This window comes from Panthera onca, chromosome C2 (genome assembly GCF_046562875.1).
Source record: "Panthera onca isolate mPanOnc1 chromosome C2, mPanOnc1 haplotype 2, whole genome shotgun sequence".
Lineage (NCBI taxonomy): Eukaryota > Metazoa > Chordata > Mammalia > Carnivora > Felidae > Panthera > Panthera onca.
In genome coordinates, this window is record NC_138347.1 from 12,689,429 (window position 1) to 12,715,857 (window position 26,429).

The window sequence follows — 26,429 nt, forward strand, 5'->3', positions numbered from 1 at the left end:
GACGGCAGACGGACGGTCAGCAACCTGTCTGCCCAGGTGGAGGGCCACGTGAGCGTGATTTACTTCCGCACCTCGTTCTCTAACTCTTCAGGGATTCGGAGTTTCCGCACCTCCAGGTAATAGACTGAAGGTTAATCATAGTAACACCAAGTAACTTGTATGGCTTGGTGAGGTTGGGCCCCGTGTTGAGGGTTTTCCTGGAATTACAAACAAGGTGTTCCCTGAGGGGAAAAAAAAAAAATCCCAGGTCTAGTGTCTCGCGGATTCTCTTTTTTTAGTACCGTGAATTATTCACATACTCTGTGTCAACAAATTCCGTTCATTGAGTGATGGCTCCTGACATTTAAATGCATCTCTAAAAAGAATCTGCGTGCCGTTTGCACATTAGGGCAGATGTCATGCTTCTTTGGTCTTACCTGGCAGTCAGCCTGTCAGTAATTACCCATCAGATTCCCTCCCTGCTTCCACTCCCTCTCTCTTGACCTCAACTAGCTCAGCCTCCTAAGTAAAATATGTCAGTGCCCAGACCACCCACCAAGACACGACTGGGGCGTCCCTGCCTGAACCCCGGCTGTAGGCCGCGCCCGCTTCACCTCGGGGTCTCGGCAACTTATTTTACGTTTCCTCGGTCTGTAAAATGAGAATTTTCGTTAAGATGGAGTGTTTTTACTTTGTGGCATACCTTAAATGTTTTGTTTTAGGAAATGGTTTTAGACATTAATTTTTTTTTCCCCATATAGGGATGTCAGGGACATTAAAAAAGAGAGCAGCACAGAGAATCCCCACCTACCTGTCCTCCAGCTGCAGGCGCTGCCCCCTCTCCCACATGTTTGGTTGTTTCGGGACGGTCTAGTGCCGCAGATCCCACCCGGGAACTGCATTTCCCTGTAAAAACTTCAGCGTGTACCTTTAACAAAAAATGAGCTTTTAAAAAAAAAACCACACTACCATCACCACACCTAATACTGCTCACAATTCTTAGTATCAGTGAATGCCCAGTTCGGTCTCCGTTTTTCCCACTGTCTCAGAAATGTCTTTACGCTTTGTGATTCAGATCAGGATCCAGACAAGGGCCACCCATTGTGTTTGGTGGGTATGTTTCTTAAATTTCTTCCCTGGCTTTGAGTTTTCTCAAAGCCCCGCCCCCCAGCCTTTTTCTCATGCCCTTCGGTTATTGAAGAAGCTGATAGATCTACAGATCTATTTTTTCTTAATAAGTGTGTTTTAGCATCTTGGAGGGAATTCTTAAAGCTTTGTGAAAAGAGTTATTTTTCATCCAGCCAAAGAAAGCACTGTTCAAATCCTTTGCCAGAGAGCAGTTTTACCAAATATGTTTTGGTCTATTTTAGACAGCGTTTTGCGGAACGAGCCGTAAAGAGCCCAGGATGCTTTCTTCCTAAGATAATAACGCTGTGAAGTCAGAGAGTAGGAATGGGGCATGCGGCCCTCTTGCCTCCGATGGAGCTTGCTGGGACGGAGGGCAATGGCCCAGGGGACGGTGAGGGGCTGTCTGGTCGGGGGCGTGAGCGGGAGGCAGGGCAGTGGCTGCTTGGAGGGGGTGCGCGCTGTGCCTAGGGTGATCTTGGTGTGTTCACAGTCAGGGGTCTGAAATTGGGGGCTGGCTGGGATATGCGAGATGGAGGCCAGGAGGTGAGGACCCACTTCCATATCAGTTCGAAATTCATTGCTGGGGGGACCCTTGAGGGGATCTAGTCCAGCTGCTGTGTACAAGCAGGATGGAAGGATCCAGAGTGGCACATAACTGCAACCGACCTTCCAGGGCCCTGACTCCCAGTACTTAAGTGGGCATCTCCCCCCACCCCCCCCAAACTTGTAGAACCTTTCCAGCCAGCCAGCCAGCTAGCAGCACGTAGCTGCTAAAACTTACCAGGCAAGTTTTGGCATCTCACCAGCATTCTTGCGGAACACGAGACACACGTGGGTCGAGATAACAAGTTAACTGTGCTTGAGTTAGTTGATGTGTTTCTTTCAACGAGGCATCTAGATAATTCGGGAGCGGTGGCTCCTTTAAGCTTCCTGAGGACAGGGACGGTATCTTCGTCGTCTTTGAGTGGTCTCTCAGCCCGAGATTATGGCGTCTTGAATATAACTGCTGTTTGCACACCATGAATTGTTGTGTTTTGAAGGCACTAAAGCATTGCAGGTACGCTGAGGAAAAGCAGCTCACTTTCAAGACCTTAGTGACCGTGGTACCCAAACTCTGTCTTGTGAGGAGGCCCACAGAGTCGTCCCCGGAATGGGGAGCATAATTTTCAGCGCTTAGTGTGTTTGGAATAAACCAGGATCGGTCTGAGAGGGTCTTGCTGAAATGCCGTGGGGCATGGATGGAAGTGGAGACCCAGTGAGGACAGCGAATGTGCAAGGCCTCCGTCTGGATGTTGCAGGGTAGGGGTCTGATGGCCTTTCTTTTCTCCCCAAGAAACAGACACCCGACACAACAAGACAGAATTAATTCAGTTCTCATGTAGAGGCCTAGGTGGTTCCAAGTGCGATCCTTGCAGATTGAGAAAAAGCAAGATGAAAATGCCGTGGCAGTTCGGAGGAGAAAGCACTTGTCCAGTCAGACGTAAAGTCGAGCACGAGGCAGTATGTTTGTACAATTATTTCCTGTTTTCCAGTTCCAGTACGTACTCACTTAGTAGCTGCATGTCCTTGAGTGAGTTTTTAAAGCCTGTTTCCTCATCTGTAAAATGGGTGTAGAAGGCGTCTCCACCTCAAGTTGTTCAGAGGAGTAAATGAAGTAACAGATGTGCAGCCTTTGACTTAGTGTCCGGTGTAGTGAGTGCTCAGTAAATGACATTGGCCTCTTCCTCCTCCTCCTCCTCCTCCTCCTCCTCCTCCTCCTCCTCCTCCTCACCACCACCACCACCACCACCACCCTGCCACTACTGAATGGAACCATCTGGAAGGCGGACTTCTTAATCTTTGCGGGCATTCAGGGAACTAATTCTCCGTGCATTAACTTATTTCCTGGCAACCAATTAGGGTACCTTTGGGATAACTCAAGTAGGGAGGAGGTGACAGTTGAAGCAGTGGAGGATCCCAGCGTATGAGCTGCTGCTGGTACAACCGGTGAGCGATCCGCATGACTACTGGCGTGTGAACCCGATGAGGAGACACGCGTGTGTCTTAAAATTACCGGGAGGGAAAGCTGATCAGATGGCCCCCGTGACTTCCCCTGAAGTGTTGGCTACTGGTCATGGCCTGTGGGCCTCCTTTGGGGACGCCCTCTGTCTTGGGTCGCGGCAGAATAGTGCAGATGTCAGTCCCAGGAAGGCCACGCAGGGTTGGTAACAGGGCAGCGTCTGGGCCGCGGTGTCTGGTGTGAATTTATAATACCTGATAAAACCCAGACAGCACCTCATTGGTGTCGGCAGAAGCAGAACCAGTCTTTCCATTGGCTCTGGATTTTCAAAAATGCGTATATTATTTCATTGGCAAGTGAAGTAGATGGTGTCTGGACAGGCTGGGAATCTTCTGCTCCATACCAAAGTGGTCCAGTCACCCAAAATGTTTACGTTATGACCGGGAAGGGGACTCAGCCAAACTTTACCCATGCTTCTCTTTTTTTTTTTGATTTTTTTATTAAAAAAGATTTTTTTTTTTGATCTTTATTTTTTGAGAGAGAGACAGCGTGTGAGCTGGGGAGGAGCAGAGAGAGATGGGAGACGCAGAATTCGAAGCAGGCTCCAGGCTCTAAGCTGTCAGCACAGAGCCTGACGTGGGGCTCGAACTCACAACCTGTGAGATCACGACCTGAGCTGAAATCAGACGCTTAACCGACTGAGCCACCCAGGTGCCCCTACCCATTCTTTTCTATTTACAAACAGCTTGAAAGACAAGGAAAAGTAGAGCAGAAGATTGAGGGAGAAGAGCAGAGAAAAGGTTCCATGTTCCCATAGAGACATGACCATTGTTTTAGACTTTGAGCCTTCTGACGGCACAAGCCCCAAGGCCTCTGTGCCATTGGGACGGGAGGGGCGTGCGTGCCGCCAAGTCCCTGCTTCCTGCACGTGACACGTGGTCTCCTTCGCCCCCCCAGGGTGTGCACGACGTCCGGCTGGCCTACATTCAGTTCGCCCTCTCCTTTCTGATCGCCGGCGATGACAGCACGATAGCACAGGTGCTGGAGTTGAAAGGTAGGTGCACCTCTTTGTCTCGTAGCAAAGCCTGGTGGCGATTGTGTTTTGGAAAATCTGCCGCAAAACATTTTTCCAGGTTGAGCAGTCTGCAGCCTTTACGGCCGCTGCACACACTAGAATGTTGGACGCGTGTGTGGCAAAGCCGCGGTCGGTGCGGTTTTGATGTCGCTCGTGAGCACCGACAGAGGCATTCCTGTCAGGCTACCTGGAATGCTGGGCGACGTGCTGACAAAGGAGAGATGCAAACTTGAGACTCGCGTACGAACAAAGGAGGCTCTGTGGCTCCAGAACATGCACAGATACGTAGCCCTGGCTGCCCGGCCCTCCTTAGTAATTGACTTCAGAAAACTAAAGTTTAGTTACTGCGGTGGCCTTGCTGAGTGTTACCAGAATATCGGTAATGGAGCTTCAGAGAAGTCTAGCTGGACCACCTTCTGGTGGCTGTGGCCCGAGAGCCTGTTCGGGCTGCTTGCTCCTCATCGAGAGATTCAGTAAGACGGAGAACGATGGCACTAGAAGGAAGGCACTTCGCACGTAGCAGGTGTTCGGTGTGATACCAGGCTCTGTGCGCAGGTTCTGCGTCCTTGCCAGAGCTCTGGGAGTCGGAGGAACAGCACGGTGCCTGTGGCCCGGGGTGGCCGGGTCTCCAGTCCTTCTCTCACCTCCCCCAGGGTGGGAGCCTTAGAGCTGTCTCCGGACGACTGCCAGCGACCGTTTAAGAACAGGGTGGTGGGTGCTGGTCACTCCATACGGTGTCAGCCCTGGTCCACGCAGGTAGCCCCATTGACGGGGGAGGCGGTGCCACGGAGGAGACCCCTTCGTTGCACGGTGCAGCAGACAGGCCTTAACCTCTTGTGGCCGCTCCTGTGTGAGGTCTGCTGCTGCTGCTCCCAGGGCTAGGGTTCTTCCAAATTCCCGTGGTCGTCTGCGCCGTCCGGCCTTTATTAAAGGACGGCGGTTTGGGGTTACTTATGTGCGCTGCTGATGGGGCAGGGTTGTACTTCAGTTAATGTTTTTGCAGGGCACTTTGCAAAACTTGAAAAACGCGTCGAAACTTTAAAAATGTGTGATCCAGCAGCCATTCCACGTCTAGCCATTTATCCTAAGGGTAGAATTAAGGATGTGAGTAGAGGTTTTCTTAGTGGATAATTTTTTCACGTTCGCTGAAAATTGGACTCCTCCTAACTGTTGACCGTCAAGGGATTGATTGCATAAACAGGACTAAGCGTAAGGTGGAACGCAGCTGTTAGAAATGACGTAGAAATGTGCTTCCCGATGTCAGCCTTTTAAACAACATAGGATGGGGTGTAGACTCAGTTATAAAACTCGAGTACCCCATTTTACTGAAAGATACATTTAACGGGATATGGATATATCAGAAGGTTAGCGGTTAACTAGTTACCTCTGGGTAGTGGAATTATGTTTGCTTTCAAATTTCATCCTTTTGGTTTCTTTGGTATTTTCTGATTTTTCTTCTTTTGAGAATGAATTTCCTTTGTAGAAAATATGTGTGTGCCCTTTGAGCACCTCTGGAGCAAGCAAAATTCTAATCGCTTTGATGTTTCTGCCCAGTGTCACCATTACGTTAGTCATGATACGGCATCGAGCTGTGGTAGCTGATTCCTTGGAGATCAAAAGCATGAAAAGAAAGCAGACAAACACATCATCCCGAATTCTACCACAGTCAATAAAATGATTTAAAATATAAATCTGGGGGCGCCTGGGTGGCTCAGTCGGTTGAGTGTCCAACTCTTGATTTCGTCTCCGTTGAAGACGGATCGAGTTCTACATCTGGCTCCGTGCTGAGCATGGGGTCTGCTTAAGATTCTCTTCCCCTCATTCCCTCTGCCCCTCTCCCTGCTAGCCCTCTCACCAAAAAAACATATATAGATAAAGATATAGGTATCAGCAAATCTAAGCAAAGAGAGAAATTCGGCAAAATTGTACGTACATTCTCTGTCAAATAGTCAATATGAAGAACAGTAAAACAGAACTACTGAACCTCTTTAATGGCTCTGTCATTGTTTTACCTTTAGATATTGATTTCCCGTGTCATGAAGTGGTTTATTCCTACTGTGAATATGTATAATCGAAAAGGACAAAACCTTCAGAAAATAAAGGGAGCGAATGGCATTGTTTGCCGTGCCACTTTATGAAGTAATTTGTTCTCTCATCTGCTCTCGTGTTCAAAATATTTTTGAGTTTAATGCTTTGAACCTTTTCCTTTCAGAATTTATTCCTTGCATTTTTAGCTCGGGCATAAAGGAAGACAGGATTTCCACCGTCAATATTTTGTTGTCCACGCTGAAAACAAAGGTACGTGTTTGGTACTCAGTGTTGTTCTGCGGTTTGTCTTCCCCAGGGTGTGACAGGACCCTAGAGCCACAATGTCTTAGGGCACACAGGCTGGGGGATGGCAAACTTTTCCTTCGGGCTGCAGTTTTGTCACCCCAGGAGACATGCTGTTGCTTGCCCTTTCACGGGAAGCCACAGGGATAATTGGGAGCTGTAAGTTATGGCTGTTTTCATTTACACACCCGGCAAAATGTGACTATGTATCGCCTTATATATTCTGCCTTTTACAAGCATCTTGTAGAAACTTTAAAACTGGCTGAACGAATCACTGACTTTAATACAGAAGCAACTTAAATGCTCAGTTAGAAAAACTCTACGACTCTGCCAACACAAAAAGTCGTTAAAAGCCATGAACTGGCAATCCATATAAAAATGGCTGATTAGCATAGTATTTAAAACTGTGGTTCTCAGCTGGGGGTGGTTTTGCCCCCTCCACTGTAGACATTTGGCAGTGTTGGAAACGTTTCTGGTTGTCATAACCGGGGAAGTAACAACTGGCACCCAGTGGGTAGAGACCAGGCCCAGCGTCCTGCCCGCACAGGTCCGTCCCCTGCAGCAGTTATTTGGGCCAGAATGTCAGGGTGCTGAGAAGCCCTGATTTAAAGTAACACAGGTCATGAGGTACAGGTTTTTTTCGCCAACCAAATTAGCACTGACCTTTTAAAACAATGCCGTTCAGTGCTGGCAAAAGTACCTTTGAGTCGGGTGCTTTTGTGGAGGCAGTGTTCTAGCAGGTCTGGCGGTGTGCGTTAGAGGTCTTCAACACGTTCCCAGACTTGGGAACCTCAGAACCACCCAGGACACCCTGGGAGGCACCGGGAGTGGGTTTGAGGGGAGCTGAGGCCTTGTGCCACAATTCCGAGTGCATAATCAGGGACGCAGGCAGGACTCGGCGCAAGGAAGCAGACGATAGAGTGCAAACAACCTCACTTTGCACCCCCTGGGGGACGGTGACATAAATTATGGTCGCTAGAATGATAGCCTTCCAAAATGGTGTTCTAAAGGAGTTTTTAATAATGTGGGAAAAGTTCATACTATTTAAAAGTAGGCAGAAAACTATATATAATCTCACAGAGACAAAAACAAAACACAACACAACAGTGATACACATACATCTTCTGTGTTGCGGGATGGAGGGATGAAAGGAAGTATACCAGATGCTAACTGTATCCTAGGACGGTTCAGATACCGATGAATTTTGTTTTTCTCTTCATGTTTTTCCTTTCTCTGGTCAAATATTTTGCCGTGGGCCCGCAGGATTTTGGTAATGATGAAAAACAATACACACTGTTGTGAAAATCGAGCTCCTTGAAATTCGTGTGTCTTATTGTTTTCAGGTAGTTCACAATAAAAATATCACAAAAACCCAGAAGGTGCGTTTCTTTACGGGGCAGTTGTTGAACCATATAGCAGCTCTCTACAGCTGGAATGGGATTGTTGACGTGAACCTGGAACATGGCAAGGTACAGTCCTGTTGGGTTTGAGTTGACCTCACTGTCAGTGTGTGAGCCTCACAGCTGGAGACTGGGGAGCGTACCCCCTAAAGTCCCTCCATTCGATCTGTTTCTCTTGGCTCGTGGTTATATTGATTCTCCGCTTAGATGAAATATGATCTTTTTAAAGTTTTGGTTTTTTCGTTTTTTTTTCTTTATACGATTGTTTCTATTCTCTGAGGTATTTTGATATTAGACTTTTTTTTTTCTCCCTTGAAGGGAAAACCGTTGCTCCTTTTAGCTGAGTGACATGCTGGTTTTCCCTGCTGGGCTTGCCCAGTAGACGCATAGTATTGACCCAGGCTCTCTCCTCCTCTCATTTACCTCTTCTTTTCCTTCTTTCCATCCTGTTCACACCAGCTCTTAGAGTTTCAAGGCCCGTTGCTTTTACTTCCAAGTGTCTAGGAAAACCCCAATTTCCTCACCTACTGACATGTGTAATTTATTTTGTAATAGTTCCTCAAACGTTGAATTAGAACAGTTGCTTTCCAGTTGACCCAAGGCCAGTGTACATTTTAATCCTCATTTTGATTTTCTTCAGGGTGTTTCGGAACATGGACTTGGCCAGAGTAGTGAAGGCTCAGACTTCCTGTGAACTTTATAGTAATTTACCTCTCAAGAGCCCTGTGTTTTACGTCCTTTTATCTTTGTGACTGGCCTATGTCCTCTTGTTTTGAACATGTTTTGTATGCCCTATTATCAGGAAGCCTTGGGGGCTTAATAAAAACACTCCCAAATGTGGAATTTTATTCAAAAGACCAAGAGAAATTAAGTCATTCTTAAGCTTGTTTAAAACTACAGGTTTAAACTTGCCCCTCTTAAGAGTATTTTTTAATCTTTTTTTTTTAATGTGTCTGCTTTATAGGTGAGGACATTCGAATTCAGGGAGGTCAGTAATGCTCTCACTACTGGTTACATTCTGTGTCCAGCCAGAAGCTGTCCAGGAGCCCATTAAGAGTTGCCTCATTAGAATAAAAAATATTCCTACCACGTAGAACATTCCAGGAGATTTTGGAGCCCTGTGTGAGAATTGGTGTTACCCCCATCACACAAGAAATGACTGGGGTTCTAGGGGCTCTCTGGCAGGAGCTGGGGTTGAAGACCAAATACAGTTGACCCCTGAACTATGCAGGGGCTGGGAGGGCCGACCCCCCTGCAGTCAAAATCCGTGTATAACTTTTAACTCTCCAGCATCTTAACTACTGGGGCACCTGGGTGGCTCAGTAGTTAAGCACCCAACTCTTGATTTCAGCTTGGTTATGATCTGGTGTTCATGAGTTCGAGCCCTGCTTCGGACTCTGTGCTGATAGTGCAGAGGCTGCTTGGGATATTCAGTCTCCCCCTCTCTCTGTCTCTCTCTCTCTCAAAAAATAAATAAATAAACATTAAAAAAGAAAAAAACACTTGGGGTGCCTGGGTGACTCAGTCAGTTAAGCATCCGACTTCAGCTCAGGTCATGATCTCACAGTTGGTGGGTTTGAGCCCCGTGTCGGGCTCTGTGCTGATAGTTCAGAAACCTGGAGCCTGCTTTGGAGCCTGTGTCTCCCTCTCTCTCTCTCTGCCACTCCCCTGCTCGCTATCTGTCTTTCTGTCTCTCAAAATAAATAAACATTAAGAAAAAAAAAATTTTTTTAATTCTACTAATAGCCTACTGTTGACTGGAAGACTTATGCGTAGCAAAAACAGTCAATTAACACATATTTTGTATGTCATATGTATTGTAAACTGTATCCTTACCATAACGTAAGCTGGAGAAAAGTAAATGTTATTAAGGAAATCATAAGAGAATACATTTATAGTACTGTACTGCATTCATGGGAAAAAAAAGTACATATAAGCAGATCTGTGCAGTTCAAACCTGTGTTGTTCAAAGGTCAGCTGTATTTCTTTCTTTCTTTCTTTTTTTTTAAATATATGAAATTTATTGTCAAATTGGTTTCCATACAACACCCAGTGCTCATCCCAAAAGATGCCCTCTTCAATGCCCATCAACCTACCCTCCCCTCCCTCCCACCCCCCATCAACCCTCAGTTTGTTCTCAGTTTTTAAGAGTCTCTTATGCTTTGGCTCTCTCCCACTCTAACCTCTATTTTTTTTTCCTTCCCCTCCCCCATGGGTTTCTGTCAAGTTTCTCAGGATCCACATAAGAGTGAAAACATATGGTATCTGTCTTTCTCTGTATGGCTTATTTCACTTAGCATCACACTCTCCCGTTCCATCCACGTTGCTACAAAGGGCCATATTTCGTTCTTTCTCATTGCCACGTAGTACTCCATTGTGTGTATAAACCACAATTTCTTTATCCATTCATCAGTTGATGGACATTTAGGCTCTTTCCACAATTTGGCTATTGTTGAAAGGGGTGCTGTAAACATTGGGGTACAAGTGCCCCTATGCATCAGTACTCCTGTATCCCTTGGGTAAATTCCTAGCAGTGCTACTGCTGGGTCATAGGGTAAGTCTATTTTTAATTTTTTTGAGGAACCTCCACACTGTTTTCCAGAGTGGCTGCACCAGTTTGAATTCCCACCAACAGTGCAAGAGGGTTCCCGTTTCTCCACATCCTCTCCAGCATCTATAGTCTCCTGATTTGTTCATTTTAGCCACTCTGACTGGCGTGAGGTGGTATCTCAGTGTGGCTTTGATTTGTATTTCCCTGATGAGGAGCGACGTTGAGCATCTTTTCATGTGTCTGTTGGCCATCCGGATGTCTTCTTTAGAGAAGTGTCTATTCATGTTTTCTGCCCATTTCTTCACTGGATTATTTGTTTTTTGGGTGTGGAGTTTGGTGAGCTCTTTATAGATTTTGGATACTAGCCCTTTGTCCGATACGTCATTTGCAAATATCTTTTCCCATTCCGTTGGTTGCCTTTTAGTTTTGTTGAGTGTTTCCTTTGTTGTGCAGAAGCTTTTTATCTTCACGAGATTCCAATAGTTCATTTTTGCTTTTAATTCCCTTGCCTTTGGAGATGTGTCAAGTAAGAAATTGCTGCGGCTGAGGTCAGAGAGGTCTTTTCCTGCTTTCTCCTCTAGTGTTTTGATGGTTTCCTGTCTCACATTCAGGTCCTTTATCCATTTTGAGTTTATTTTTGTGAATGGTGTAAGAAAGTGGTCTAGTTTCATTCTTCTGCATGTTGCTGTCCAGTTCTCCCAGCACCATTTGTTAAAGAGACTTGTCTTTTTTCCGTTGGATATTCTTTCCTGCTTTGTCAAAGATGATTTGGCCATACTTTTGTGGGTCTAGTTCTGGGGTTTCTATTCTATTCCATTGGTCTATGTGTCCGTTTTTGTGCCATGTATTTATTTCTTATATCACAATATCAATCACAACGCAAAAGCAAATAGAAGCTTAGGAAAATGATTTTCTAATTGAAGTGTATGCTGTAAAGAGAGACTCTATTTTTTTTTTTTAATTTATTTCTGAGAGACAGAGAGCACGTGCACTTGCTTGTGTAAGTGGAGGAAGGGGCAGAGAGAGAGGGAGCCACAGAATCCAAAGCAGGCTCCAGGCTCTGAGCTGTCAGCACAGAGCCCGATGTGGGGCTCACACCCACAAACCGTGAGATCTTGACCTGAGCCAAAGTCAGATGCTTACCCGACTGAACCACCCAGGTGCCCCAAGAGAGATTCTTTAATGATGGGGGTACGGATACTGATCTGCTCCGTATTTGCTAACGCAGTGGGGAGTTCCACTATGTGATCCATGGTTTGCCCTTACATAAAATGGTGTAATCATCTCTACCCTGCCAGACTCATAGGCCTGCCATAAAAATTAAATGAGAACCCTTACTGTGGAGTGCTTGGAAACAATGAGACATGACTTAAAGTGTCCCCTTATCTGTTGTTTCTTGTTCCAGCAACTCCCTGTTTGTTCAATGTTAAAAATAAATATTTTCTTTTTAAATTCAGCTTATTTAAACTAAAACAAAAACAGTTCACCCATTTTTTTTCACTCCCCCCAACCTCTACGTCTGGCAACCACCAGTCTCTTCTCTGTATCTGTGAGCTTTTTTTTTTTTTTTTTAATTTATTACTCAGTTTATTCTTTTTATATTCCACATATGAGAGTATTTTTGTCTTGTCTTGATTGGTGTTTCTGTTCTTTGGGGTTTTTTTTTGAATGATACCAAGCATGTAAGATGTTTTCTAAGTCATCATCAGGCACGTGGTATCACCCAGTTTTTACTCTGTAGATGTTACCGAGGCTCATGAACTTGAGATTTTCATTGAATTTTAAAAAACTCTTGTAGACTTCTTCTGAGGACGCAGGGAAGATCCTGGTGAGGGAGCTTGTTCACACCTTCCTGATGGATCTTTGCTGTTCGCTCAAGCATGGGATTAATTTTTACGACGCATCTTTCGGTACCATCGGCAGGTAAAGTGGCACATTTGAGAAGCGCGGGCCTGTGTTCCGTCACGTACATGACTTCTAGCGGAAGTCTGTCGAATAACGGAATTGTGGTGGTTTACAACTAGAATTTTAGACATGACCTCACTCGTTACAGGGACGAATATTTGGAAGCCCAGAGACTCCCTGCTCATCACGTGCCCTTAGGGCACAGGGCTCAGGGTAGCCGCTGACTTAGGCCCCCAGTAGGAGGTGTCTCACCCAGGGGGGTGCTGCGGGTTTCACTCGAGACTGTGGCGTCAGCTGGGTCCGAGGAAAGTCTTACGGCCACCTTGCCAGAGAGGGTAGGCCCCTTCGCAGGCTTCCACACAGGCCGGAGGCGGGAGCCACCGCTCTCCCAGTTTTGCAGGTGAGGGAAATGGGCACAGAGAAGTTGGGTCACTCAGCATGTGTCAGAGCTCTGGTTTACACCCAGGGAATCTGGGGGCCCCTGGCTGACTGACACTTGATTTCAGCTCAGTCATGATCTCACAGGGGACCGAGCCCCATGTTGTGCACTGAGCTAACAGTGCTGAGCCTGCTTGGGATTCCCTCCCTCCCTCCCTCCCTCCCTCTCTCTCTCTCTCTCTGCCTTCCTCCTCCTCCTCCTCCTCCTCCTCCTCCTCCTCCTCCTCCTCCTTCTCCTTCTCCACCTCCACCTCCACCACCTTCTTCTTCTCTCTCTCTCTCTCTTTCTTTCTCTCCCAAAATAAACTTTAAACCCAGGGAATTTGGTTCCAAGTCTATCCTCATAACAGCTAAATAGTCCTTCCTCTCCTCAAAGCTGCTGATGCGCTGGGTTTTCAAAATTTTGTTTCATGTTGCACACTTATGGCAATGTTTCATCAGTAAGGAAACATAAAGTCCCTACCTGATGGTTTAGATGATCTTCTTTTAGGTTTTCTCTTTTAGTCTAACGGTAAACACATATCCATGTTACTATTTTTAATAACCAAAATACTCTAATGTTAGATTTATCAACCTGCTTTTCTTCCCCCCTGACGGCAAAAATATTAGGTATATTTTCTGTTCATTGTGAATACCCTCATTTTTAAAAATTTTTTTATTTTACCACTGTGGCACTTTTATCATAAGGATCTGGATGGTTTGGTTTAGTTTCTACCAGTTAGGAAATGACTGATTCCTTCAGAATGGGATAACACTGTGGAAATTTTTCTCCCTGCTTGTGACTTGTTTTGATTCTGAGATTATTATGACTTAATTTGCCACATTATTTCTTTTTCTTTCAACTTTGTTTCAGCGATAGTGTAACTTTGCTCTCATCAGGGAAAACAAGCTCACCTTCCTGGTAACATGTAACAGCAGACTTTTATCGTCTAGTATGATGTAACACCATGCTTAAAACACATTTTTTTCCCCCTAAGTAAGTAAGACCCATAAAATAGGTCATTTGATGAGTGTATTTGAATCAGCTTGTGGGTGTCGGTCTGTTCGAATAAGCTGTGGTTTATGTCAGTTTTTGAAGCCAGGGACAAAAGACAAATGTTTGCGCTTAGGGGAGAGGAAGGGAATTTTGTTTGTGGGGGCCTTAATGGAAAATTTTGAGAAAATCGATGTGTGCGGTTCCCCAGCGGAGGTGAAGCTTGCTCCCTCCCTCCCTCCATTCAGGTGTCTGTGCACATGTCACCATATCCAGGAGGCCTTCCCCAGCAGCCCTTTTCTGAAATAGCCCTTCCACTGTCCCTGTCCTTTTGCCTTGCTCTTGACTATGACTTACCACCACCTTGCACATTTATCTATTTGCTTGTTCATTATGTGATAGATGAGAACCAATGTGAACAGAGGCTGGTCTGTTTGGGATCCCCAGTGTCTAGGACAGTGCCGGGCACCCAGTGGGTGTGTGAAAGCCAGGCATTACAGTTGGTAAACTTCTTCTCTAAGGGAAGAAGTAAGTATTGGAGGCGTGGTGTGCGGTCTGTATTGTGACCTCTCAGCTCTGACATTGTAGTGCCGGAGCAGACATGGACATAAACAAATGGGTGTAACTGTGTTCCGATAAAGCTTTATTTACAAAGATAGATAGTGGGCCGCAGTTTGCCAACCCCTGGTGTGGAGGTTGAGAGAACAAATTCTGGGGTCAGCTCTGAGACCTTGACAAGTGCTACTGCTCTCTGCCTCTGTTGCCTCATCTGTAGAATGGAAATAAAGTTGGCATCCACTTCAGGGGGAAGTAGAGCATGGGAACTGCCTAGAGCAGTGCCCGGCCCACATTGTACGCTGTGGAAATACGTTACTTTATTGCATTGTCCGTTAAAATAACGTGGATGTTTATAGTATTTTTAGTGCACTTTGTAGTATTCAACGTGTTTGTTTGACAGCAAAAACTGTTTTGTTCGTGAAATTTTCATATTAGGAATTTTAAACTTTTTTTTTTTTTTAAGTTTATTTATTTTGAATAGAGACAGAGCACGAGCAGAGGAGGGGCAGAGAGAGAGAGACAGACAGACAGACAGACTCCTAAGCAGGCTCCACACCGTCAGTACAGAGCCCAGTCGGGCCTCAAACCCACGAGACCAGGAGATCATGACCTGAGCTGAAACCAAGAGTTGATTGCTCAACCGACTGAGTCACCCCAGGCGCCCCAAGAATTTTAAGTTTTTGAAAAGATAGCTTTCTGATCAAAATTCCACTCTAATTCAATTTTTGAAAAATGTTTTATTATAGGTAAAGCTGTCATAATGCATCTTAATTTTAGTCAATTCACAAGGGGACACAGAACAGTGAGGATTCTGGAAGCCGTCAACGTGGCATGCTAGTGATACATTCTGGGATGTTTTGGATTTGGTGACTTCCCAGGAACAGGCAGCTCTGAAAAGTCATCCTCCCTTAGAAGGATCTGGGGGTAACCCTAGAGTACCGTGGGCTTGGCTGTGTAGATCCTGGGCTAGCTCCTTCTTTATGCAAGGTTTAATGTCTACAGGTTTTCCTGATTCTTATTTTTATGGTCTTTTGAAAACTCACTTAGGGACAAGTTTTGAGTATTTTCATACAGTAGATTTTTTTTTTTTTTTTTTTCTACGTTAGCTTCTTGCAGCAGCTCAGTGAAGGCATAGGAATTTGAAATACGTTAGAAACGGAGGAGGCAGAAAACCTGTGGAAAGACTTGGAGCCATTTTGTCGAGTTTTAGAAATAATTTATGGCACTGTGGACTGTGGGGCAGTTCATTCGCCCTTCTCGTAAAAGTCTTTTCAAAAGTTAAATGCATTCTCTGTTTTTTTATACCTAATGCTTACACGTCTATTTATTTACATACATGCCTTTTCGTGTGCGGTTGGAGGAAAGAGGTCAGGAAAATCCCACGGGGAGATTAGGGGAGTGGATTCCTCCCTGCGGGTTTGGCCCTTTCTTTACATTAGCCTTGACTTCTGGGTAGACTGGTAGGTGGCCAGGGTGGAGACAGAGAGTGGGTTTCTTCCTTCTCTTTAAAAGTCAAATGGAGGAGTGCCTGGGTGGCTCAGTCTGTTGAGTGTCAGACCCTTGATTGATTTCAGCTCAGGTCATGATCTCAGGGTCGTGGGATCAAGCCCTGTGTTAGCCCCGTGCTCAGCATAGAGCCTGCTTGGGTGCCCCTCTCTCTCTCTCTCTCTCTCTCTCTCCCCCCCCCCCCCCTTCTGCCCCTACCCCCCGCTCCCCAAATAAATAAAATAAAAGTCAGATGGAACTCAAGGGAGGGAAGGAGAGGTTGGAGACAGGAAAGGAGAGACTTTTTCAGCTACTCAGAAATAGAGGAGAGAGATTCAAGCCCTTTCTTGGGGAGCTGGAACCCCGCAGGCCATGAAAACACCCCACTTAGTGTCACGAGGGAAATTCAAAGGTGAAATTTGCCGGTCGCCGTGTTTCAACTGTGTTTCCTGAGGGCGATTTCGAGGAGCTGCCGTTCTGACCCTGAGCTCTCAGTTTATTTATTTTGAATAGAGGCTTGTTTTTATTGAGATTATTATGAATGAATCGTGAATTATGAATTATCTTAGTGTGCTGTGGAAATTCCCTGCCGACCCTTGTCTCTCTCTCTCTGGCAGAGGCGGGAACCTGACCCTCCTGCACTTACTGTTGGGTTTGAAAACTGCGGCAGACGACGAGCTGGTGGCCGAGCTGGTGGTGAACATCCTCAAAGTGTGCCCGGACTTGCTGAACAAGTACTTCAAGGAAGTAACATTTTCCTTTCTGCCAAGAGCGAAGTCCACTTGGTCAAATAACATCAAACTACTGAACAAGGTGAAACTCCCGGGGCTCTGGCCTGTGTCAGGGGCCGGGAGAGGGAGAGGGGGAGTGACGAGCCGACGGACCGCAGGAAGGACGGAGAACTCGTCCAGCCATTCTGCAGGGGCGACGTCAGCTCACGTGGGGCTGGCGTCCCGGTCCTCTGAGGACATCCTGCTCTTCGCTGAGCAGAACTTCGAGCTGGACGCCTTTTGCATCTGTTAAGACAAATGCGTCTCCTTCGTCCAGATTTTGCTTAGAGGGAGATCTCGGTGAATTTTGGCACATTGAGGCTGACGTGAGCGAAAGGTGTGAAATGGAGAACCGCGTTTAAAGACCGCCGTCTTAAGTACTTAGAACGACGTAGGACACGCTGTGAAACGATGCTGTGTCTGTCTGGGTGCCGGCGTGCGAATGTCCTGATCAGAGTCCGCCCTCCTTCGCCCGCCGCCGCGGACGTGCCTGCTGCACGTTCTTTTGCAGCGCTGCCTGGCTCGGGGCGCGCCGTCCGACTCGCGGTCTGGTGGTGAAATAGCGAGGGTTGCGGTCTCGTGCCTCCGCTAGGCAGGCGCGGGTTACCTGCCAGACAAGCTCTCGCCCACGCTGGCTTCGTTCTCCTTGAGCGCGTGCGGTCCCCACGTGGATCTTGGGGCGAGAAGGAGGCCGTTCGCCCCTTACGTTGGGGAGGGGCGGCCCGTGGCCACCCCCACCCCTGCTGGGGGCTGCTCTGGTTCCGCCCTCCCCGGGGAGGGGTGGGGGGGCAGGTGCGCGGCCTTTGCCGGCCTGGGTGCGAGCCCTCGCGTCACTGCTTCCTAGCCGGGTGCCCCCGGGAAGTTACGGGATCTTACTGAGATCCAGCTTTGTCATCCACGAACGCTTTTTACTGTTAGTGTCCAAGGTCCCTACCCTAAAGGGTCGTCATGAAGTGTTAAAAAGACGACACAGTGTGTCAGGTGCCACAGCCGGTGAGTAGTGCTTAGATTGGATTGTAGCGCTGGATTGTTACTTCCAGCGGTGACTTCCTCGCCATCAGAGGTTTTAAGAGGCTCCCCAGGCCGCAGGCAGAACTCTGCTTTGAAGGTCACGGCCTTCAGGCCTCGTGACCTGACTTTTCTCTGACAAGTAGAGTTGGGGGTTGACCGTCCGGAGCCTGTTCCTTGGCAGTCCCCGGATGTCCGTCACTAGGACTGCTGCATTGGACTGGCTTCGCTGTGGGGTACCTACAGTTGGCCTGGTTTGCAACGAAACCTGTAGCAGCTCATGCTCTCGTCTCTTTGTCGTAGATCTATGAAGCCCAGCCAGACGTTTCCAGGGCCTTTGAGACCAGAGAGTTCATCCCCTTGCCTCGGCTCCTGGCAATGGTGATGGTGACCACCGTGCCCCTGGTGTGCAATAAGACGATGTTCACCCAGGCGTTAAATGTAAGTGGTCAGCTTTCTTCTAGAACTTTCTGTTCACTGCACTGGCCATGCTGGGGATTGTTCCGAGAACGCCTGCCTGGATTCAGCGGCTGGTATTTTGTCAGTGAGCCTCAGGCTTTCCATGTTTCCACTCACCTGGACAAGGGCCCCTGGAGCCCAAGGCATGTTCCGGCCAGGGGATCTTCCTGCTCCAGCACAGCCAGGACCATGGACCCCTGCATGGCTCTGCGCTCGCCTGAGGGTGGGAGCCTGTTAGACTCAGAGGAAGGGAAGTGTGTTCAGCTACAGCCCAGTGTCACGTATGAAAGTGTTAGCTCAGTGTTTGTGGAAGGGGTAGGACTGAAATTTGCCTGGCAAATCCTGTCTCTTGTGGTTTAAGTGAAGAAGCATTAAGATTTCTGGGGAACATTTACTTTGAGGATGAGCTGTGTCGGGCATTTTGACAGGACATATGCACGGAGAAGTGAAATTCTGTATCATTCGTGATGGCAGTCCCTGAGTCCCTCCAGAAGCCACCTTCTCAGGGACTCCTGTGTCTCCCACCACAGCACCGTGGCCTCAAGCGAACGGCTGTGAGCTGTCGGCACACGTGGGTCCCGTGCCCTGCCAGCCCCTCCTAAACCCAGCTTCCTCAGCACTCAGCTGGGAAGGCCGAGTGTCCCCACGCTTCTAGCAGGCTGGGTTGTGGTGTGGACACAGCGGGACCAGGGTCAGCCAGGGTGGGCCGCACAGGCAGGAGGTGGCCCCGGCAGCGAGGGGGCCGTCAGCACAGAGTGGTGAGGACCCCCTAGGATATGTAGCCGGGCTCAGCATTGTTTTTAAAAATGCTTATTTTGAGAGAGAGAGAGGGAGAGCGTGTGAGCAGGGGAGGGCAGAGAGAGAGGGAGAGAGAGTCCCAAGCAGGCTCCACACTCAGCATGAAGTCCATTGTGGGGCTCGATCCCATGACCGTGAGGTCGAGACCTGAGCTGAAATCAGAAGTCAGATGCTTAACCGGCTGAGCTACCCAGGTGCCCTGGGGCTCAGCATTTTCGATGCCTGTCCAGGGTTTGTGCTGGCAGTGGGTTGTGGGCGAGGAGTGGGGAGGCCAGAACGAAAGGCCTTTTGTTCTGGTTGCCAAATCATAACAGTCAAAATTGGGACCCTGCTCTCTTGCCCATCTGTCTGGTGGGGGAGACAAAGTGTTTTATCTCAAGGGGCTTTCAGGGAAACAGCTGAAAGGCATGTGTCTAATGCAGTGCTACTTTAGCACACGTACGAAATGAACCCCCAGCTCGCTGGAACGCTGAGGGAATGGGGCGTTGTAGTTGTTAAACTGAAAGCCCATCGGGTAGCCGTTTTGTGTCTCCCTGCCCCTCACTCTGCTGTGGCCCAGCTGGCTCGCCCCAGCCCGTCCTGCCCCTGGGGTGCCCCTGGGCCTGAGTTGGTCGGGGCCGGGCCTGAGACGGCATCTCCCGGGGGTACCCTCGTTCTGGTAATTGCCCCGGTTCTTGAATTCTGTTCAACCTCTGCAGCGAGTGAGGATTCGGAAGTCTCCTGGCTGTCCTTATGAAGGTACCTGAGCCCATGTTTGGGGGCTGCACGCTTCCCAAGCCTGGAGGTGGTTTTTCCTACTAAGTGTGTGGTGCCTTTTCTTGTCACCTGTGCGCCTGACAGCGAGTGCTAGTTGGGGCTGGGTGGGTGCTGGTGAGATTGTGGCTGTTCTTGATGTGGATAATCCACATGAGGTCAGTGGCTGTCGGAAAAGACTTACCAAACACAGTGAAACAAAATTGAGAGTAACTCTCAGACTCTAGTAGCCACCTCTTCAGCAGGTGCTGAGGTCAGATCTGTGGCAGGTCAAGGGGGCAGGGTCCCCAGGCCACCTCTTCTCACGGCGTTGAGGGTACCCAACTCACGCAGCCTTCCCTGGGAGTGACCCCCGGAGAGGCCAGAGCCAGCCACACCCGGGGCTTGGGAGATCTGTGTCCATAGTGCAGCCTACAGACGTGTGGATTTAGCTCTTTTTCTTCCCAGTTGGACAGCATATCAGTGAAGCACACAGCCTTGTCCCTTGTTTCCGTCATTTTGAAAAGAGCATTAAAAACGATCGAGCACTGCCTGAATAAAGAGACGTGGCAGGAATCAGGCGTGTACACGGCCGCGGCGATAGAAGAGTTCGTGCGCCTCTTCAGAGAAGCCCTGAGCAAGGTAGGCGCGGGAGCTGGGTTTGGCCTTTCCGGGGAAGTTTCCGGGGCTTTCCTTACAGCTGTCACAGGTAAGCACGCCAGGTGGAAGAGGCAGCTCCGGGAGCACAGAGGGCAGGTGTGAAACGAAACGTAGCGTAGGGGTCGGGGTGCTCCTCGCTAGAAGCTGACGTGCTCTCCCACTGCCGCACGCACGAGGGCCAGGGCCAGGGCGAGGGGGTGGCTTGGGAGGCCTGTTCTGGTGAGTGAGGAAGGGCAGTCATCTGCAGACGGGGTACCTGCCCCAGAGGAGCCGAGGTCATGATGGACGCGGCCCCCGGCCCGTCGTCAGACATGTGTCTTCGTTTCTAGTGTTTGGCTCAGGTGAAGGAGGCCTCGGAGCTTTGTTACAATTATCAGCGCTTGTGTTTTCAACCACGTCCTTGTTGTACACAGTTGTGGGGATTACAGCGCAAAGCAGAGCTCACAGAGGGCGCCGGCCTGTTCTCCCTCCACGTCCGTCTCGTACACACTCACACCACGTGTGCTCGTGTCCTCCCTTTGTGTTTAGCTTCTCTTTAGTGGATTCATTTCATCTGCGTCTCTCTCTTGTTTAACATGACTGTCTTTTCCCTTTCAGGTCTTACCAGACCTGAACACCATCGTGTGGGTCTGGCAGTCACTTCGAAAGCAGGAGACAAAACACGATGATGAGAAAGGAAAGAAAAGGGGCATCCAGACTCCTGCTGCCTGCGTGGCTCCCCAGTGCGGTGAGGGCTGGGTGGGGCCCTGCTCTTTGCAGACAGAGGTGACACAGGCAGCCAGGGACCCCTCCAGCCTACAGGGGCTTTGGAGGCATCTGTTGCAAATGTGCCCAGGCTTTACACAAGCACCGTGACTCTCTAAAGATTTGAGCGATGGGCACCGTGTGCTCTGGCCTTTCCATGGGGGCCTCTCTTTGGCTGTGCAGGCAGAGGTGGGCTTCACGGTCCTCCTCCCCACCCCCCCCACCAGTAACGAGATACATTGATTCAGACCTTGCTGTTGGCCTGCCGGGCAGTGGGCTTTGTACCTTCTGTCTATATCCTGTTTAGTCCCCGTTGTTCACACGAAGGCGCTGACACACACAGAGACAGTCGCTTTAACCTGTCCAAGGTTACAGCCCCAAAATGAGGACTTACACCCAGTCTGTTTGAACAGGCTTGACTGTTCCCACGTAGACTCTGTAGGGATCCGTCCGCAGCCTCTGCCTGTGGCCGTTGACCGCATACCACCTGCTGACTAAGGACAGAGACCGACTGTGTTTCCTGATTTAAGGTGTTTTATCTTGGTTCAGATGATGCGGAAACCATTCTTCTGAAGGCTGTTCTGCTCCAGGTCATATGCCTGTACCAGAAGGTGGTCCCACACGTGGTCCTGCAGTACAACTTCGACTTCAGCAAGCTCCTGAAAGGTGCGTCTCGGGACGGCGGGGGCCCCTCTGCTCTTTCTGCCAGCGGGGATGAAGGAAACGCTCGTGAACCGGAGCTGAGCCCCCGGAGCTGAGGCCCGGGGAGGCCGGTGGGCAGTTTGGCTGTGCACACGATCCACCTGACTGGTTATTTTTATTTGCACTAATGTTTTTTAAATCGCCAGTTGTCCTTAAGTAAATATCGGATGAACATTTAGCAGCAGTGGGCACAGCAGGGAGAAGCCAGGCTGCCAGAGGTTTCTGCCTTAGATAAGTGACAAATCAGATTGTGTGCATTAACGCTAAAGCCCCTCTTCAAAGGAGCAGGGGTGCAGAAATGAGAGCCCCTTAGAAGGGATGTCCCGTTCTCGCAGAGGCACTTTGGACGTAGTTACTCATGGTTTACCCAGTGAGTCAGGTTCAAACCACATCTTGTAAAAGTAACGTTACGCTTGTCTGGTCACGTTTCCTTGATGGAAAAGTGTGTCTAATAACTTCATAATTGGGCCCATGGAGGAAAACTTGCAGAAGCGTCATTCCTGGGGTTTATATAAGCTATTGGGACGGTTCCACTGAAAAGCTATAATTAACTTCTTAATCGTTGGAAGGCGAAAGGTTCTTTTTGCTGTGAGAGTACGAAATTTACTAGCACTGTGTCATTCCGAAGCAAAGGGAAATCCAGAAATCAGGCCAGCGGATGAGGACGCGGTCTTGGGCTCACGTGGCCACAGTCTGTTCACAAAACGTCTGCAGTCTGGGGAGCAAGGCGGCGCCTCTTGCCCGAGACAACGTTAATGAGAGACTGCACCCAGGAGGCAGCGAGAGGTGTGGGCCTCACACTGTAGGGAGAGGTCACTTCAGGCCAAGGGGCTGTTCTGGGCAAGTGGAGTTAGGGCTTATTGCTGAAGATTTGGATAGACCACAGGAGGGGAGGTTGTGCCAGGTGGGGCGCGTCTGGGCAGAGGAGAGGAGAGAGCCCCCAAGCCCCCTTCTTATTTCTACAGCTGGAGCTCCTCATCTGGCCCCCGTAGCCAGGGGCGGCCTTGCTGGGCGCCCCCCTGCACATGACTTCTGGTCTGTTTCCCTCTTTCTGCCACAGGAGTCATCTCCGAGCAGGGCCTTCGAGAGGAGGTGCCTCCCATTCTGCAGCACCACATCCTGAAGGTGGCTCTGGAGCTGCCCGCCAGCAAGTTCTTGTGGTTAAAGGCACAGGTAGGAAGCGGACAGCTTCTGCGTCTGTTAACTAACTCCCGGGCATGTTTTGGCCTGGAAGTTTCTAACTGGATCAGAACCCGACAGTTGGTTATACAGAAGACATGCACGGTTTCCCTCTTAGACGCATCTAGAGCAGAGGCCAGGTTCCGATTCATGAACCAGGAGGCCTGTGAGTCTGTTTGCTTTTGCAAAATAGGATGTTGAGTGTGTCCTTACTGAAACAATATTGTTGGTGGGTATTGGGAGGGGTTTTGTTTTGTTTTGTTTGTTTTACCTTGATTACTTTATATTTTGTTTGTCATTTTAAAACCTTTTCAGAAATAGATACGTTTTGAAATACAAAATAACTCCTCTTCGTTTGTCCTCATCCTGGAAGAACTTAAGACAGAGATGGAAATAGATACCAAGCCGGGAGAGGACCGAGGCTGGTGCAAAAACCAGTAAAGATTGCTGGAATTTTTTTCTGCCTGTCATAACGTCTTCTAGGACCTTCTGGAGAATATAATGCTGACTCATGAAGGCAACTCAGGCTGCAGCAGACACTTACCTGTGTGTTTAGGGACAGGACGCTCTATCATTTCTATCCAAGGAGGAAAAAATGACCAGGCAAAATTAAGCACTAAGTGTGTTTCTTAGTAGCTCTGATGGTGATTTTTTTCAGCGACTTAGATCTTATTTAAAATTTTATGGAACCACGGTGCCTGGGTGGCTCAGTCAGTTAAGTGTCTGACTTCGGCTCAGGTTATGATCTCACGGTTTGTGGGTTCAAGCCCCACACGGGGCTCTGTGCTGACAGCTCAGAGCCTGGAGCCAGCTTCGGATTCTGTGTCTCCCTCTCTCTCTGCCCTTCCCCCACTCATTCTCTCTCTCTTCTTCTCTCTCTCTCTCTCTCTCTCTCTCTCTCTCTGTCTCTCTCTCTGAAAACTAAATTAAAAAAAGGTTGTTTTAAATTTTATAGAACCAGTAGCATAGAAAAGTATGTAGGTATTTTTACATGGCATATTTCCAGAAAAGCGTGAGAATGTGGGAGCACTGGCATCTGTGCATGTTCCCCCAGGTCCTCTCCTGAGGTTCACCTGTGTCGTAGTTGAGGGTTGACATGTGTGCCCTGTGCATCCGCGCCTTTACCACCACTTAAAGAGGCAGCGGGGGCACAGAGTAGTACGGACACCCTTGCGGTGTGCCGGCTGTTACTGGAGGGTCCAGGGTTGGCCGTGGGCAGTGTTGCCCACGGCCCTGCTCTCAGCCTCTGTACCCACCATGAGGCCATTGCCACAGACCCCAGAGAGATGACCAGCCCGGGGAGCCATTGAGTTTTTTACTGCAGCTGAACAGGGCCAGTGGGATCCTGGTGATTCATTTGGGAAGTGAACAGAGGGAGGCCTCTTAACTTTGAAAGAACTGGTATAAAAAATATTAATTTATATTCTGTGCCCCACCTTCTGCTTATAAGATGAAGTCTGCTGGGCTTTATGAACACCAGCACTTCCCATGTTCAGGGTCACCCTCATTGCCGGGGGCTGCAGGGACGCCAGCCAAACACAGCCTCGGTGGCATTTGGGCGGGGGATCTGGAGCTCCATGAACTCTGAGACGTATGTTCAAAGCTCACAAGCCTTTGTGAGAAGCTAAATTACGTATAAGGGATCGACTGTCGGCACCCGCATCTTGCTGAAATGCGGCAAATACAATTACCCAGCTGCTGTTGGTGCTTTGGTTGAGCACCTGGCCTCTGAGCCTCCTCGTGTAAAATCCCAGCCGTGTTGCCGAGTTGTAGTTAAAATGAGATAAGAGGCCTGGAGCCATACTGGGCTCCGTGTATATCCGTGACCTGTGTAATGTTTATCATCTGTTACTGTTCAAACTCCAGGAAGGCCCAGAGGCAGAAATTATTGGAGGAGAACGATCTGTGTTTTACTTGCTGATGAAAATGTTCGTGACCAGTAGCCATCTACAGCTCAAGTCATCCACCAAACTTCTGATCACAAAGGTGAACGTTCCCTACCCATTCCTAGTTCTGGGAAGCGTTTTCACAGTCTTCATTACAGAAGGTGCTTTGTAAACAGCTGTCGAATTCAGGAAGCTTCAGGGCTTCTGTAAATTTAAAACTCGGAGGTTTTAAGGCAGTTTTAATTTATCATGTCTAAACTTAGCTACATTCCCGAGGCAGCACGGTGAAGTGGAGAACGTGGGCTCTGAAGTCTTGTTCTTGGATTTGACTCCCAGTCCTACTTCTTCCTGGATGGCATTAGGCAGATGACCCAACCTCTCTGAACGTTGTCTTCCCAGATGAACGGGAAGGATGAAACGGTGGGGTTGCAAAGGAGGGCGCACGTGAGATCAAGCAGTAGATCAGGCCTGGCACGTGGTAGGCTCAGTAACGTGTCCGGTTTCCGGCCCTCCGGGGAACTGTTGAATGGGCGGTGCCTTTCCGCACCTGTCCAGACTCCGCCTTCTCCAGGGGCTCAGCCTTTCTGACCTCCTTCGTCACCCGCAGCACAGGTATCCTCACAGTCGCTGGAAGGGAACGGGGAGTTGGGCTGTTAGCTTCTCTTTCTCACACGCGATCCTCGCTCTATAGGGCCACTGCCCCCCGGTCTGGACGTCACCGTAGGAAATCTCGTTTCCGCCACCCAGCAAATGTCTTGGGTGCTACAGATGCAACAGACTGCACGTTCATTGTTTGCGGGGTGCAGGGATTTTATCTTTGCAGCGTTGATGTAACCTCCTCACCTGAGCTGCTTGAAGAGCACGAACATCTCAGCCTTGACCTTTACAAGCTGCCGTTTCCCTGTAGGCGTGCACTTGACCCAGGCCTGATTTCGTGTTCGCTTAGTGCACGTAGGCGGGCTTGGCACCGTCGGGTCACTCTTCGGTGCGCTGTTGGGGCTCGTGCCGTGGGAGTCTGTGCCACCAGGCCATTTGGGGACATCATTTAATGGTGTTGGCTCAAGGTCCTGCCTCTTCACACATTCCATTCTCTTAGAAACACCGCTGCTTCTTGTCCCGGGTCTGAGGCTCGGGGGGCCGCACTGAGGTGACGTGACATGACTGGTTTGTTACCTTGGAGAACGTCACGCAAGCTGACGGTTGGGGGCTGTGAGGGGCCGAGTCATGCTCGTTTACCTGGTTGTGGAAATCCAGCTATAAAAATCAGCCTCTGAAGCAGCAGCTGGGTTTTGTTTTGTTTTTTTAATCTATTGTTTAGAAGTTGAAGGAAAGGAGTAAGCAGCAAGACCAAGGATTATGTGGGCTTTAATAGAGCTCAGAATGGTCTCTTTTCCTCGTTTCCCTCAAGTCTGGGAGTGCTGTTGTGAAAGAGTGGCTTTTGGAGTAAAACTGCAGATGAGACTTTGACCCCCTCTGTGCTGTGCTGCTTTGTCTCCACGGGGCGCTGGCTCCGTCCTGACGCCCTGCCCCGGGTCTGCTTCCTGACAGATTCTTCGGGACACGGGGGTGTTTGAGCACACCTGGAAGGAGCTGGAGCTGTGGCTGGAGCACTTACATGACACCGTGGAAGAGAAGAGAGAAACCGTGATTCAGTTTTTGGAACGCGTAA

General features: G+C 48.9%; 1 protein-coding gene across 5 annotated transcripts in view; it reads left to right on the forward strand.

Moving 5' to 3' along the window:
- URB1 (URB1 ribosome biogenesis factor) overlaps nt 1-26,429 on the forward strand; it is an 84,340-nt gene that overhangs the window by 6,769 nt on the left and 51,142 nt on the right. For 4 of the 5 annotated variants that reach the window (XR_009612476.3, XR_009612477.3, XM_060640381.3 and 1 more), the window contains exons 5-16: nt 4,064-4,160; nt 6,394-6,479; nt 7,856-7,981; nt 12,262-12,386; nt 16,440-16,635; nt 17,904-18,041; nt 20,058-20,231; nt 20,847-20,976; nt 21,543-21,659; nt 22,756-22,868; nt 24,741-24,860; nt 26,309-26,425. Coding sequence is in view for 3 of the 5 variants with exons in the window: in XM_060640381.3 (XP_060496364.3) it covers nt 4,064-4,160; nt 6,394-6,479; nt 7,856-7,981; nt 12,262-12,386; nt 16,440-16,635; nt 17,904-18,041; nt 20,058-20,231; nt 20,847-20,976; nt 21,543-21,659; nt 22,756-22,868; nt 24,741-24,860; nt 26,309-26,425 (1,539 nt within the window). In the remaining 2 variants the exon portion in view is untranslated. Of the gene's footprint in view, nt 1-4,063; nt 4,161-6,393; nt 6,480-7,855; nt 7,982-12,261; nt 12,387-16,439; nt 16,636-17,903; nt 18,042-20,057; nt 20,232-20,846; nt 20,977-21,542; nt 21,660-22,755; nt 22,869-24,740; nt 24,861-26,308; nt 26,426-26,429 lie in introns of those variants that run through there. The other variant, XM_060640383.3, reaches the window with a different exon arrangement.